The sequence below is a fragment of the Xenopus tropicalis genome, chromosome 2, assembly GCF_000004195.4.
Source record: "Xenopus tropicalis strain Nigerian chromosome 2, UCB_Xtro_10.0, whole genome shotgun sequence".
NCBI lineage: Eukaryota > Metazoa > Chordata > Amphibia > Anura > Pipidae > Xenopus > Xenopus tropicalis.
The window spans coordinates 143,071,602-143,087,705 of NC_030678.2; the positions used below are offsets into that span (position 1 = coordinate 143,071,602).

Here is a 16,104-nt window from a genome sequence, read left to right on the forward strand (position 1 = left end):
TTCTATCCTTGAAGTGAACAGGAAGATAGAAAAATATTAACAATACAAAAAAAATAACATCCTTGAATGATAAACTTCAAAAGACTGATGTAGAAATATGTAAGTTTAACATTCTCAGGATATCTTGCCAGATAATATTATGCAGCTCTATTGTTGCCGGCAAACACCTGTGTTAAACAGAACTGTGTTATAGGAAAGAGACAAAGAACAGTGCACACAAACGACAACCTTTTCTCGTACAGTAAAAAGGCTAACTTTTATTTTCATTTTGGCCTATAGTAGTAGTAATGTCAGGTTTTTTTCCAGTTTGGGTACGATCAGCATGAATCACCATGCATTATTTTAACACATTATTCATTACTAGAGTTCCGTTACATAATTTAACACGGACACAAAAATTTGAAAATAAAGGAGAAAGTATAAAAATGCATGATAAAGAAAGGGAAAAAGATGTCACAAACGTAAAATACAAATGTGAGAATGAAAAAAGTTGGACACAAGAGTTGTCCCTTGAAATGAGAAAGTGTAAGAGAGAGAAAGACAGTTGTGAGAGGACGAAAGAAAAAGAACTAAGAAAAACTCAGAGTGTGGCCTTTATACATAGTCTTTCTTCCCGTTAGCGCAAAAGACAAATCTCTCGCATACATGCCTCAAAAAGCAAAAACGACTTCCAATCTTGTGCACAATCTCATCATTTCATTCACTGATTGGCTCCTCTGGGAGTAACAGTAACAATCAACCTACCAAAAATGTGGTCTTTTCATTTCCCTAACTAGTGGACTTTATAGAAACATTGCATCAAAGACTACAAAATGCATTGGTACTTTTTATTTAGTGAAGCTCAGTTTTTCCATCATCCCTCCCCTTGCCCGAATGAAGGTAATACAAAAACATGTAGACATTGATTTCTCAGTACCTGTTACCTGCCATTGTACTGCTGGTGATGAGGTCACTCTGCTACCTATACTTCAAAAAGAATCACGCTAGCAAACATTTAAACATTATGCGGCTGAATGTAAACAAATAAAACAAACGTGGGATTCCTAAAAGGTTTGAGATAAAACATCATACAGTAAAAAAATAAACTGAAAAATCAAAATCAGTTCAGACAGGTTGTAAAAAGTAGCATTGTGATATCACCAGCCTCAGCAATAAACTGTACCTAGCAGTGATTATGAATTAACTATTTGTTCCCCACCACCTAAAAATATGTATATGAAGGTCAGCCAAATTTTGCATAGAAGTGGTCAGATTTTATTGCACATTGGAACAATAGACCATTGGTGATAAGGTTCGCGTTTATCTCTAGGGATATACATTTGTTCTAAAATCTTACAAAATAAAAGATAAAAGAGGACGATGCCACGCGCCAGAAGCCATTCTATTTAATTTGTCTTCGTTTTCTTTGTATTTACAAAAAAAAGTCAATAAAATAAAATGGTTATATTACAGCATTTATAATATCCTCTTAAAAAGTAGAACCACACTTTCTCAGCTTTTTTTTTTGTTTTGTTTTGTGCTGTTTACAACATAGTCTGTACATACGTATGGAAGTTAATATAATACATTCTGTCGTAGCAGCAAATGGAAAAAAAAAACTATTCTACGGAGTTAGAAATCGCTTCTCGGCCGCAAATCAGTTTCCAATTTTATCAGCTTCACTGATGCCACTGCAATTGTCTAGTAATTGAGCTAAGAAGTCCCACTTGGCACAGAGATATGGTTCTAAGTGATGTACAGTAAAACTGAAAAACTTGGACCTGAAGGTCTGCTAATGACAATGTACAGTACAATGCCTCTTAATGCATCTTGTATTGATTTAATATGAAACAACGGTTTGGTCCACACACTCGGCATGTTGAATCCTCTTACACCACATACTCATTTAGCAAACGTTTCATCACTTGGAACACAGAAGAAGGCATGCTTTTTTTTTTTGCATAAAATTTCCGCAGCACCAGCAAGGTGTTCTCTTCAGACCTTGTGAAATGAGGATGTTTCCAGATGTAAAAGTTGCAAAAGATTGGACAGTAGTTTAAAGCTTTCTTAATTTCCAGGGTCTTAAACGCTACAGGCTAAATTACTACAAATGTGTTTCATCCAAAACATGATAATGATGCAAGATACAGGGAGTGCTATGCTGTTTATTTAAAAATGTAAATAAGCACATGTAAAGTAATGCATATTCCATGTTGGATAATGTCTAGCACAAGTAGACAGAGCTGGTTTTAGGGTAGGGCAGAGAGGGTATTAGCCCTGGGCCTCCAGCATCACAGGGGACCCTTTAGAGGGAGGGTGGGTCGTGGAGTTGGTAAAAGTAGAAAGGATATATTATATTTTATAACTAATGTTATTCAGCTCTTCATGATATAAATAAGGCAGGTCCAACCTACGCTGGAGGGCCACAACAACTACTGGAGGGCTGCAGGTTGTACATCCCTGATTTATGTTTTCCCCACATTCATATGAAGACCCCGGCATTTCCAGAGCCCCCCCCCCCCCCCCCATTTCTTTAACTTCATCCCTGTCACTAGAGAACAACTGGTGCCAGGCAACATGGTTGAAGATGATTGGATGAAGTATATTGATATTTTTGCTTTGCACCATGTTGTCCTTTGTTTTTTAAGTGGATGTGTGAAAATAACTTTTAAATATGGCTAGAAAAAGAGAAAACATGCAGTATTAAAGTGCCAAGATACAAATTACCCCAGTAGGGGGACAGAATGAACATAGTTTTTTTTTTCTTATCCAAACATTGTTTATACAAAGAACAGTGATTTGCATAAACATTTGCAACAAAACATAATGGCATTTCCCAATATCCACCACAGAAAAAAAAAAGTCTTTTTTCCAAATATCGTGGTTCTTCTGCCCTCTGTGTAATGGAGACTAAAAAGATTGCAAATACAAAAGCAGAATTCAATAAGCCCTAAGTTTTGGTTTACAGTGACATAGTAGTAGAAGCTAGTCTTATTTTTAGTATCCCATAACAACGAAAAAAAAAAAAATCTTGAGCAGCAACTAGTTATCTCATTTGTTGGTATTGTGTGCAGCGGTGATGGTATTTAAAGAACCTTTTAATAAACATACACAAATCTTTCGGTCTGCTTTAATTGCTAATCATGATGTGTAAAAGGTTTTGGTAAATATTGGTGAAGGGTATATATTAATTACCTCCAAATACAGTGTTCAGTATTCAGTGGAGTGCCTCAGACTTACAGCCTTCCCACTGCAGTGGACAGAGTACTGGTGTCCTGTGTTTTATGAGTCTTCATGCATGATTCCTGATCACAGCATGCCATCATGCAAGTCATTTCTATGCATTGAACGAGCACAAAATTTATTTATTTGGAATCGGCCTGAGCAAAATGCCCCTCAGCCCGAAGTTTAACCTGATTTCCCATCTCCCGAACCACATGAAGCCCATGTAGAAAAAATATGCAGATATATCAAATAAACTGTGACATTTATATGGCATGGGCTTAATGTTTTTTGATTTTTTTGTTGTTTTTTTTTTTTGCCAGATTTTTGTTTCCTTTTTTTTTTTTATTATGCTGCTTAACTAATGTAACATTGCAAATACAGTTTTGCATGGACAAACCCCCAAGTGGTGCTTTTTTTCATTTTCACAATAATATGAGAAAATAAACTCCATTTGGCCGCTCTGGGATTATACTGATCCCTGCAGCTCTGATTTCCCCTAAGTTGCATTGACTGATGTGGAACATGCAGTATTCACCTGTCCAAAAATATAAAATCCATATTGAAGGCTCTTGTTACAGTCTTTTAAACAGGTGTGCCACTGCTGTTGATGCAACAAAGTCACAATAAGCAGACTGTTTGGTATTGATCTTTAGGTAAGTGTCTAAATAGCTGATCTGCATTGATAAATTTATTAAATTTGTAAACAATCTTTTGCTTGCAAATATGAAATGTTTACATTTTTTTTTTCAACACTTTGATTCCCTGACAGATTTTTGTTTTTTAGCTCTCTCTCTAATTGCATCTTCTATTCTTTCTTGTTTTGCTTTGTCAGGTTTAGTTACACTGTCATATGATGGGAGTGATGCAGTAGATGGCGTTCCCTCTTTTTTATCCATGTTGGTTCCCCCATTCTCCATTTTGCCAGTTGAACGCTTTCTAGAAATAAACCCTCGTTTGACTAAATGGCGCCTGTAAGCTTGCTGGATAACAACCGCAGATACATCCTCTTGCTTTCGCCTGAGTGTGGTGGTAATGGGCTCATAAGACACTTTTGAAGGGTTTGAAGCCACAAATCTCTCTTCCATCTGCTGGCGCAATATATCCAGCTCTCCGCTCTCTCCAAGTACCCGTTTGGTGAAGGCAAATAGGATATCCAGACAATGAATTCTGTCACCACTCACCATCGGCAAATCCATTGCAATTAGTTCAATGGTGTTTGGCTTGGGGATTCGCAGTGGATGCTCCAAGGCATCTGCGAAATCTGGCAGTTTGCTGAACTGGATAAACTGTGTTGCATCTGGATCAAATTTCTCCCAAATTTCATAAAAGGTTTCAAAGTCATCCTCACTTAAAGGATCAGCACTCTCTTCAGTTGCCACGCTGAAATTTTCCAGAATGATAGCAATGTACATGTTCACTACAATCAGGAAAGAGATTATAATGTAGCTGACAAAGAAAAAGATGCCAACAGAAGGATTTCCGCAGTCACCTTTCACTTGACTACCTGGATTCTCTTTGTGCGCATCACAATCTGGCGGACGATTTAGGATAGGCAGCAACAAGCCATCCCAGCCAGCAGATGTAGTGATCTGAAATAAGCAGATCATACTATTGCCAAAGGTTTCAAAGTTGAACATGTCATCTATCCCTGCTTCCTTCTTCACATAAGCGAAGTTCGACATACCAAATATTGAAAATATAAACATCACTAGAAACAGAAGAAGGCCGATGTTGAACAAAGCCGGCAATGACATCATTAAGGCAAAAAGCAGGGTCCGTATCCCTTTGGCTCCCTTGATTAAGCGAAGTATGCGGCCAATACGAGCCAGACGAATGACTCTGAACAAAGTGGGTGACACAAAGTATTTTGTGATCAAATCAGCCAGGAACATTCCTAGAGAAAATAAGTAATAGTATTAAATTACAGAACATCCAGTAACATTCAAAAGTGCATAAAGTTCACTTCTTTTTTTTTTTTTCTTTTACACAAGTTCCTATATTTTCTCCTCCGATTATTTTTATGTGTGATGCCAGCAGAACATTGCTGCTGTAATGGTGGCATTATTATTCTAGACACACAATGTGAATTTAATGAAATAAGGCTCTGAGATAGGTTCTAATGGTGCTTCATATAGCCATTACTTCCATTCCTATCTTTTTGGTGCCGGGTAAAACAAACATTAATCAGTTCAGGACCACACTGGACTGTGATTGGAATCCACAGTCAACTGCTCTTACTGGCCCTTAACTGGGGTGGTGAAAAAACTTTTGAGAAGTAGAACATTAAGAAGTAGATGAGAATCCTGACTTGAGCCCAAAATCCCTACCCACCTAAGGGGACATTACAAGCATTTATAGGGAAACTGTCATTATTTTTATGGTGTACTTTTTATTTCTAAATTACACTGTTTACATAGCAAATAATTCAATCTACAATTTAAAATGTTATTCTTGAACTAACAAATGTATTTTTTTAGTTGTAATATTGTTGTGTAGGCGCCATCTCAGTGCATTGTGCCTGAGTCTGAGCTTTCAGAAAGAGCCAGCACTACACATTAGAACTGCTTTCAAGTAACCTATTGTTTCTCCTACTCCCATGTAACTGGAGGAGTCCCAAGCCGGACTTGGGTTTTCACTATTCTGATATCTACTGGGAGCTGCCATCTTGCTCCCTTCCCATTTTTCTGCTGATCGGCTGCTGGGAGTGGGGGGATATCACCCCAACTTGCAGCTCAGCAGTAAAGTGTGACTGAAGTTTATCAGAGCACAGGTCACATGGCTGTGGCACCATGGGAAATGAAGAATATGTCTATGCAAGATTCTGCTGGAGACATTCTATTAACTGATGTGTTTTGAAAAAAAACATATATTCCTTTAAGTTGTAGAACAATGAGTAAACGTATGGTCAAGGCCATCAAACTGACATTAATACAAAACAACTAAAAAACCTATGCATAATAAAAGACAGGTTATTACATTTGCTTACCACCTCAGTGTTTTCATGCAGAATAAAATATACAAACTAAAGTCTTGACATTATTCTTCGCATATTATTGGGATTTTTTTTTTGCATTGTGTAAGTCCCCCTTGAGAAAGATTATAGCCAGCGACTAGTTTGGTGTGTTGAAAAGACCTGTTGAGTGCTGTACTTTGTGGGACTATTGATTACATATATTACTGGCACCCAAGCATTAACAATATCTTAACGATATCTGAGTATATGTATGGATACTAGAGTATATGTATGGATACTAGAGTATTTGTATGGATAACAGAGTATATGGATGGATACTAGAGTATATGGATGGATACTAGAGTATATGTATGGATACTAGAGTATTTGTATGGATAACAGAGTATTTGTATGGATACTAGAGTATTTGTATGGATAACAGAGTATATGTATGGATACTAGAGTATATGTATGGATACTAGAGTATATGTATGGATACTAGAGTATATGTATGGATACTAGAGTATTTGTATGGATACTAGAGTATATGTATGGATACTAGAGTATTTGTATGGATACTAGAGTATTTGTATGGATACTAGAGTATTTGTATGGATACTAGAGTATTTGTATGGATAACAGAGTATATGTATGGATACTAGAGTATATGTATGGATACTAGAGTATTTATATGGATAACAGAGTATATGTATGGATACTAGAGTATATGTATGGATACTAGAGTATTTGTATGGATACCAGAGTATTTGTATGGATACTAGAGTATTTGTATGGATAACAGAGTACATGTATGGATACTAGAGTACATGTATGGATACTAGAGTACATGTATGGATACTTGTCTATCATGGTCTGTATCTAGTCCACAAGAAGCAATAATAATTGTGTGACTATGTGATGTGAGTGTGGCACCTTACACATGTACATATAAAACCAACACATCAGTTGGCATTTCACTTACCAACAATTGAAAGGATTACAACAACAAAGTCGAAAATATTCCATCCGATGGTAAAGTAATAATGCCGCAGTGCACACAGCTTTAGCACACACTCAGTGGTAAAAAATACAATGAAAACAACATTGATCCAGTAGAGAACATTATCTGTGTAATCACTCTGGTCATCGGTTTCTACCATCATTGTCACCATGTTAAGACAAATCAGAATCATAATCACAATATCAAATGCTTGTTGTGTGATTATATCAAAAATGGCTCCTTGGAATTTATTCTGTTAAAAAGCAGAGATCGCATTAGAAAATTACATTTTGTATTTCACCTTTTTTTTTTTTTTTTAACATTTTCTATAATTGACTAAAGACAGGTCAGCAAAAAGACATATATATATATGGGGTTGAGAGATCGGAACCTCAGCTCTATCCAGAACTCGGGTTGGATTTCCTTTTTTTTTGAATTTCTGATTCATCTGTTCTACCTGCTCTTAATTGAGAGTTTCTGTGGGTAACAGTGTTAACGTTTTTTTGCAATGTATTACTATTGTATGTGTGTATTATTAGCAGGGATGAAACCCTGTAGCAAGCTTATATGATAAATGATGTTGTCATTTGCCCTCCTTGGACTATAAATAGTTTCTGTTTGTTTTTATGTACATGGAGTCACTGCTCACATGCCTTGATGAAGAGCCCAGCCGGGCTCGAAACGTTGCTTTTTATGTGTACAGTAAGACTATGATGTAACTTTTTCATACAATATATTTTTGCACTTCAAACTCGTGTGCTGTCAGTTTTTGAAATATATGTTGTAAAGGAGAGTCTGAACTTGCTGGAGATGTTTACAACATACTACTCTTTAGCAGGGTGCTATACTGCTATATATATATATATATATATATATATATATATATATATATATATATATATATATAGCATCACCTCCAAATTTCAGGGCCAAAAGTTAAACCATAGAAACCTAAAAAGCAGGAGCAAATGTTAAATACCAATAACATTGGAGTGTACAAACCAGAGTACAAACCAGAGTACTAAAAATACTGCAGTGCAAGGGGTAAGAGTAACTCCATAGAAGTAGTATAGAGCATAAATAAAGGGGAGAAAGAAGAGACAAGAATATTTTTGTAAATAGTAGAAACTCATGACGTACTGAAGGGGACCATTCTCACTCACATACAACAACATTAGCTTATATTTGTGAAAAGTGCAACGCTAGGTCTAAAAGATCTGTTACTGTACTGTCTGTACTGTCTATTTTATAACTACGTATAGTCTCCAACGTAGAGATATAATTATCCTTAACAATTCTGCTGATAGATTCTAAAACTTATACAGCATCCTCCTAATTTAGTTTCTGCAATATTTATAGGAAGGAGGACAACAAAACCTACTTTGTTATCATATAAAGACATGAGGGGTAATTCTTGGTCACCCTTGGGGGCAAGCGCAGGAGCACTAAGGGGAGCAAGAGCGCTCATTCTGGAAGCATGCATCCTCCTTCTTACTGCACTCTGCACTGAGCGCCAGATAAACAAATCCAGGTGCTCAGTGACAAGCGCAACAGCAGGAGGCACAGGCTGCCTTTTTTGCACTTTGTACACTGTGCTTGGTTTCACAAATGAACCCTATGTTCTGTTGTGGAGGCACAAGAAGATATTGGTTAATATTTGACAATCTCTGCAGCCACTCAATGTCAAGTATGTTAGCAGAGCCTACATTTAAGGGGAACTCCACCCAAACACAAGCTTTTTGAAAAGTAAACATTTTTTTTTAAGCAGCTTATTTTTTTAAGCAGAAAATAAATCATTGGTTATGTTTCATAGGCAGATTCCTTCATTATGTCTAATATATATTCATCATTAAGTTTAATATAACTTTCCTGATTAATGGAAATGTACAGTACTACAATAAACTGCAATAAAACAAAGTGGCCTAAAATAATGGTATTATAAAAAAGTAATTGTTATCACTTACTAGTGGCCTGGGTATGGGTTTTTGTGGTTTCTTAGAGCCCAGTTTCTTCATAGCATTATAATACTTTTTTTGTTCTTCTGTCATGAAGATGTCTTGACCTCCAAAGTAAATAGAAGAAGACAAAACTGATTACAATACATCTTCGATGTATGTTCATCCCAATATATTGTACATGTTTTTCAAGAACTTCTTGAAATGTGCAAGAGATAGGTAATCCCTCCTTCTATACTAAATCATGGGGGAAAGACTTAACTGTACTGTATTTGTGGACCCGATACAGATCGAGAAACCTTGACTGTAATGCCAGCTTAGGCTAGCTATCTAAAATAACCTGAGGAATGGTGTCCACCCAAACCCTTCTGAAATGCTGTGTGTTCTACTCTTCTTCACAGATCTTGAGTCTGTGGGCAGTATATTCATTCCATAAAATAAGACTGGAGGTGATCAATGCTAACATCACATACATGCTCACAGAATCAGAAAATATTTGGAGTTAATGAGCTTGCATCCTTCCTAATAGCTGTCTAGAAGGCAGATTCTGCAGCTTCTACAATGTACAGCACCAAAGTACCCCTTTTCCACTCATGCAGTGGCAAAACTATTGCTGCTTCTCACCAAACTGTACTTGGGGCCATATGGAGGCAACAAAAGTTGCCAATTTACACTAAATATTTAGTATAACAGATATAGATATAAAACTTATCTTTTTCTTTTGTTGATTGAAGTTATCAATGATGACACCAATAAACAGATTTAGAGTGAAGAAAGAGCCAAAAATAATGAAGATTACAAAATAAATGTACATATAAATGTTGTCCTCATATTTTGGTTGCTGGTGAACCTATAATTTAAATACATCAGTAAATTAAAAAAACAAAGAGACAGGTACATACATTATAGATTGACTAGCTAAAAACTTTCATGCCTGCAGTGGTAAGTGCTACACACTACACAAGAGTCAATTTTCACTCTACATGAATGCACATAAAAAGGGGATGGCAATGTGGCAATTTATAAAGCCATTAGAAGAAAAAAAACATAGGGATAGATGGAATATATGACTGCAATGCCCTTTGGGGTTGAAAATTATGATCAATTTTTTTGCAATGTTGATATGGTTGGTTTCCAAGTAGACTTACAAGATATGTAATGGATCATTTTTAACCTCAACTGGTAGAGGAGCATATTTAATAAAAGAGCTGTTGTTGATCACATGGGCCAGTTTTGACCATTTAGCTATAGCTCCACCCAAGATTCTCTCCATTGTATCTAGCATCAACATGTACTGGCATAACGTGTTAACATTTATCCCAAATCAGTCATTCCCACAAGCATCTTGTTGGGATTAGTTCAAATTGTTTCTCATAACACATGACGCAAATGGATCTGCATTGCAATTTGCATGTCTCATCATTGCATAAACTCTTTACTAAAGGGAGCAGCTATTACAGGCACCCTTCTAAAACAACAGGGTGGATCCCCCAGAGACCAGTACGTGACCTGTTTGTTTGGCAGACCCCAAGAACTAATGTAACTTGTTTGACTTGGAACATTCTCTAAACTGGTAAATTTCTCTTGTATTTGTAGTTACAAAATCACGCAATAAAACACATAGTAATTTTGCAGAGCATAAGGATTAGTATAAGCTGCAAACTATAAATCATAATGCTCACCTTCCTGGAGTCTACTGCTGCATACATAATATCCATCCAGCCTTTAAAAGTAGCCTGAAATAAAAAAAAAACGGGCAGATGTAGAAATGTACCCTTTGTTTAATAAAATAAATAGCTCAAATAAATTGCATTCTTTATCAACAGTATTAGGCTAACACAGAGTGGCAGGTTTGGGTGTAATTCTCTTGAGGGGGCTAATATGGCAGTCTGCAGATCTGAAAAGTCATCTTAGTGGGGTGGGTTATAAATAGACAACAGACAGCAGTGTTGTAATAAAGACCTTATAATGTGAGGTTTTATACATATTTATGTATGTGTGTAAAGAATATGTGTACAAATTTCACTTTGAGCTCTGTACATTTATAGTTACAAAGAGAGTAAAACCAAGCTCTCAGGCAGTAATTAATTATTATGTTAGCAAGACGGTTTGGGCACCATTTATCAAGTTTACTTTGCTAAAATATATTGTAGGCAGTTTCTCACAAGCAGCTAAAAGCTATAAAAGTGTCTCTATAGATAGTACGGAAGTTATTTTGTGCTAAAACTTACAAACTCCAATTAAGGTTTTTGAAATTTGAATGTCCGAGATTTATTTAGAGCAAAAAACTTGAAAAACTCAAATGTAAAAATCTGCCATATTAAAGCGAGTTCATGTACAAGTCATTTACGATTGTCCTAGGCAAAATATAAGCTACTCAATGAAAATGATGAGTAGAATGCAAAATCGCTGTGTTTTTTTTCCCACATTTTCAATTGAGTTTTTGAGAATCAAGTTTTTTTAATAAATAAGTATACATTCAAGTTCGGCAAGTTTTGAGTTTTTTCAAATTATAAAATTCAAAAACTAAATTTTGATAAATATGCTTTTCCTTGTAAGGCAATATATTTGTATATTACACAACTAGATAACACCTATCTTTACAGGATTCCAAAATAAACCTGTTTAGGATGAGGTTTCACATCCATAAGAATATTATTACTATTATTTTCAAATTCATCCTTACTTCAGAGTTTGCAAAAAGATTTTTATGTAACAGAAATAAACACTTTGGCTAAAGGACATTGTTAAAGATAATACAGGTATGGGACCTGTTATCCAGAATGCTCGGGCAGGGGGTTTCCAGATAAGGAATCTATCTTATTTGTAACTTCTGTCTACAAAATAATATAATTTAAACGTTAAATAAACCCAATAGGATGGTTTTGCCTCCTTTAAGGATTCATTTTTATTTTAGTTGGGATCAAGTACAAGGTACTGTTTTATTATTACAGATAAAAGGGAATCATTTTTAAAATGTATATTTGATTAAAATGAAGTCTATGGGAGATGGTCTCCCCATAATTTGGAACTTTCTGGATAACAGGTTTCTAGATAATGGATTCTATACCTATAATAGGGTCCCTTAATTAGTGATTTCCTCCAAGGAACTTTAACCCCTTTAGCCTGCTTAAACGCACTACAGTTGTATCGACATGGTAAGTAACCATTATAGATGCCATATTAAACACAAATAAAAGAGCAAACTTACTACTTGAAGCAATGCAAGATATCCAGCTCCAACATTGTCAAAGTTGATTTTCACATTTTTCCATCTAACTTCGGTATAATTATTTCCAATAAGGTCAAAACATTGTGTTTCATTTTCCACGTCTTCAATTTCAAACATGCCTTCTGCCGTTTCGTTATAGCAGTAGTAGTACTTGCCCGCAAACAGGTTAACACCCATGATACTAAAAATCAGCCAAAATATAAGGCAGACCAGCAACACATTCATAATTGAAGGGATGGCACCAACCAAGGCATTAACTACCACCTGTATTGGAAGCAGAACAAATGCAGTGAATTCATGAGAGAAGAATCTAAAATAAGAGCTGGTTCTGACAAAGAAATGGTTAAGGCTAAAGGCCACTAACAGGTATGTACTGTGTGGAAAATAAAATCAGTAGAGTGAATCAGGGGTTTCCAAACTATGGCACATGTATAGTGTATGGTGCCCATGCTACAATGATATGGTACAATGCAAGTATATTCAATCAATTGTTTTTGTATATCATTGGGGGCAGAACTGCTTTAGTTTTACCTGGCTTTTGCTATGCCTATGTTGTCATTGTATGACTATATAAATAAAGGTTGGAAACAACCAACATCAATGATAAAAATGTCTTTCTATGCAAAAATGTCCACTTATGATATATTTTCAAAAGTTTTTTCTTTATAAATACTATTATATTATATTGATAAAGAAATTGTATCTTCATAAAAAATTTGTGTGGAAAAATAATGAAATCGGTCATAAAAGAGGCTTCTCCCATATTAAATAATAAACTAACCACAATATATTATAACAGTAAATATTTTTTAATCATGCTTTAGTGCCTTGTGTGGCAGAAAGCAGTAGTCATATCGGCAAGTGGCCTTTAAGTCAACATTCCCAACAATATTTGGTAAAATGTTGAAGATTACTTAACATAGACTGCATTGTGACTATGTATAACATATGCCTCGGGCAGGGCGCTGAGCATGCATGGTTTGCAAGCTCAAGTTGAAAAAAAAGCCATATTCCCTCCTCTGAGCCACAACAGGAAGATGAAAACTGCAGCCTGGCTCACAGTTTTAGAAAAGCATATAACTAGATATTATGAGGCTTTTAAGAATCTTTCTCCTTATATTATTTAATTTGCTTTGATGAGTTCACTAATAAAGATATATTCAATGTAAATCCTTGTATCGATATTATATTGTTTAATAAGTAATACTTAAAAGCAGAGTGGAATAAATGTTATACATTTTACATTTGCTTGCAATATCCTGATTTTTAAAGCTGTGATGGCCGGCATGTCGAGAGATGTGTGAAAAGTTGAAAAATCCATTTGAAAAATATGGGCCATAAACCCTATGCTTTAAACTAAAAAAAAATAAAATGTAAAGGAAATATAAGGCAGGAGTTAAGATCATTAGAAATGACCAAGGGATGGCTGCGGGGGGGGGCACAAGACCAAAATGGTAGGAGAGAAAAAGATTGAAAAATGATTGACTTATTAAGGGATGATTCCACCAACAAGATATTAGCAGGGCCACCTTTTAAAGTTGATTAAATTAATCTGTTGCTTTTCATGGGACTACAAGCTCTTATCACAGATTACTGTTGGTTAATATACTTACAGCAAGTAGACCTTAGTCAGGATATTTCTTTATATATATCATATACTATTAGTATCTTATCTCTAAAAAGGATAATCTTTTACAGCAAGTAAGGCTCTTCCACTAAAGATCATTTCTTGACAAAATGTATTGCGTGCCTGATAGGGAACTATTAAGAATGGTTACTTCAGCAAGATAACTAGCACTACTCCAAGATTTCTAGGTGCTCTGAGCTCTTATACATACTGCTTCCTTGTTGCTGTACCTTTACTATGAATCTACTACCTTGCAATTCTGTTGACATTTCTGCTTTGTCATCATGTAATCAAAGCACAACCTTGGCATTCAATTTATGGAAACAGGGCCAATAGTAAGGACCTGTCTTCAATGTGTGCCTTTTAAGTCTGTTGTTAACAGACAAATAACAGAAGAAGTGTGGCATAGTTTCTGGGAAAACAAAACACGAAAGGTACATATCTCCCTGAATGCTCTATGAGACCCAATATATAAGAATCATAGAGACTGTGTGTGTACAACTACTGTACGGGATGACTAACCACCCGGGGGAGAGGAGCTCTCTGCCTGGGGAAACAGGAAATAGAAAGCCTGTGGGATACTGGCTAAAGGTGTTTTGGTGTAGAAAAAAATCTCTGAGAAAACCAAGGCTGGTGAAAAAAATGGATATACAAGATTTAAAAACTGCCATAAGTGGAACTAGGACTTTGCTAATAGAAGCAAGACTTGTGTAGACAGTCTGCCAGTGAACCAAGCTGTTTTGGATAATGGACAAAAACTGTAAATTGCTGTTATGCTTTGTTACCACTCACTTCTCCATTGAAAACCTTTGTGAAAAAACAGATGGATTTATGTTTAAAGTTACCCTGGATATTGTTGTTTTTTACTTTGAGAAGTTATTGGCAAGGCTACCATTTGAGATAAATTTCCACACAAGGGATATGGTATAAAGTTAATCTACTGAATTATCCGCTTACTGTGATTCCTCTTCATTTTACAGCTGTTGAATGATGTGCACACTACAAAGGTTAGTATTATATACAGTAGCTTGTAAAATATCATTCATCGAGTTCCCTATATAGAGACAAAAAATGTTGGCTGCATAGTGATATGCAATAAAAGCACAAGAGTCAAGTTCCATAGGAGTGCTGGGCCTTTATCTTCAATTAATTTGAATTGATTGTGCACAGAGATCAAACCAGAAAGAGTGCATTGTTTATTAAATTGGGGATAGTGTCCCTACACTTACCGCCTGGTCACTTACAGGATTTGACCACTTTCTTTTTTATTCCACATCTATATGGATAACCTTTCAAAAGGCATACAATGCGGTCTAATTTTTGTAAAACAATTGATAAAAAGTATAGAATACAGTCCACAAATAGATGGAGCGACTGAATATTTATCAATTATTTAAGGTAATTCCTTAAGTAATAGAATTCCAAAATTTGTAACATTTGCCTATAAAAATGACAAATTTATAAACAGAAACCAAGGTTTAAAGCTACTTTACAGTTTGACCGTCAGTCAAGTAAATGATAACAGGTCACTCCTACTTCAAGTAAATGTTCTGTTTTTAAAAATGACTGATAAAAATTTTGCACTGTCAAATTAGTCTTACATTTTTGTAATTTTCTAAGATCATTAATCCTATCACAATCTATGCTGAGCTTCCATAAAAACATAATTGTGTCTAATCCTTTTCCCATGTGTCTATGTGTCTGCTGAAACTTCCCATGTGTCTGCTAACTGGAGACCATGATCAATAACATCGGATGTTAAGAGGACAGATTCATCTACTTGACAGTCAAGGGTTGGACCACTTAAGCATTCTACTGTAAAAAATTGCCTTACATAAACTGCAAGCTTAAGAGGCCCTAACTGAAAGGTAGGGGGGCAAGTTGTGGCTGCCACATAATAACTCACTTTTGCAGAATACTAGCATATAAAGGGAGGAGGGGTCCTGCTCATAAAGTGATGCAGACTGCTCCTAGTGAAAATGTTTTTATGAATAAGATGTCAAACCTGGGAACAACTGAGTTACGCATGGGTCACCTAGAGACCCACAGGGGTTTATTTGCGTGTCAGGTGGATACAAGCCAGCAAACCATCAGTAGCAGCAAGTCATGGCTGCTAATGTAATTAAGTCCTTC

The 16,104-nt window shown here is 35.7% G+C and overlaps 1 protein-coding gene across 4 annotated transcripts in view; it reads right to left on the reverse strand.

The window, feature by feature from the left end:
• Positions 1 to 237: 237 nt before the first annotated feature.
• scn8a (sodium channel, voltage gated, type VIII alpha subunit) overlaps positions 238 to 16,104 on the reverse strand; it is a 98,582-nt gene continuing 82,715 nt past the window's right edge. For 3 of the 4 annotated variants that reach the window (XM_031895985.1, XM_031895987.1, XM_031895986.1), the window contains exons 22-27: positions 12,324 to 12,608; positions 10,795 to 10,848; positions 9,825 to 9,962; positions 9,122 to 9,226; positions 7,140 to 7,410; positions 238 to 5,098 (exon numbers count right to left, since the gene is read on the reverse strand). In XM_031895985.1, coding sequence (XP_031751845.1) covers positions 3,951 to 5,098; positions 7,140 to 7,410; positions 9,122 to 9,226; positions 9,825 to 9,962; positions 10,795 to 10,848; positions 12,324 to 12,608 — 2,001 coding nt within the window. In that variant the 3' untranslated portion in view covers positions 238 to 3,950. The remainder of the gene's footprint in view (positions 5,099 to 7,139; positions 7,411 to 9,121; positions 9,227 to 9,824; positions 9,963 to 10,794; positions 10,849 to 12,323; positions 12,609 to 16,104) is intronic. The other variant, NM_001374728.1, reaches the window with a different exon arrangement.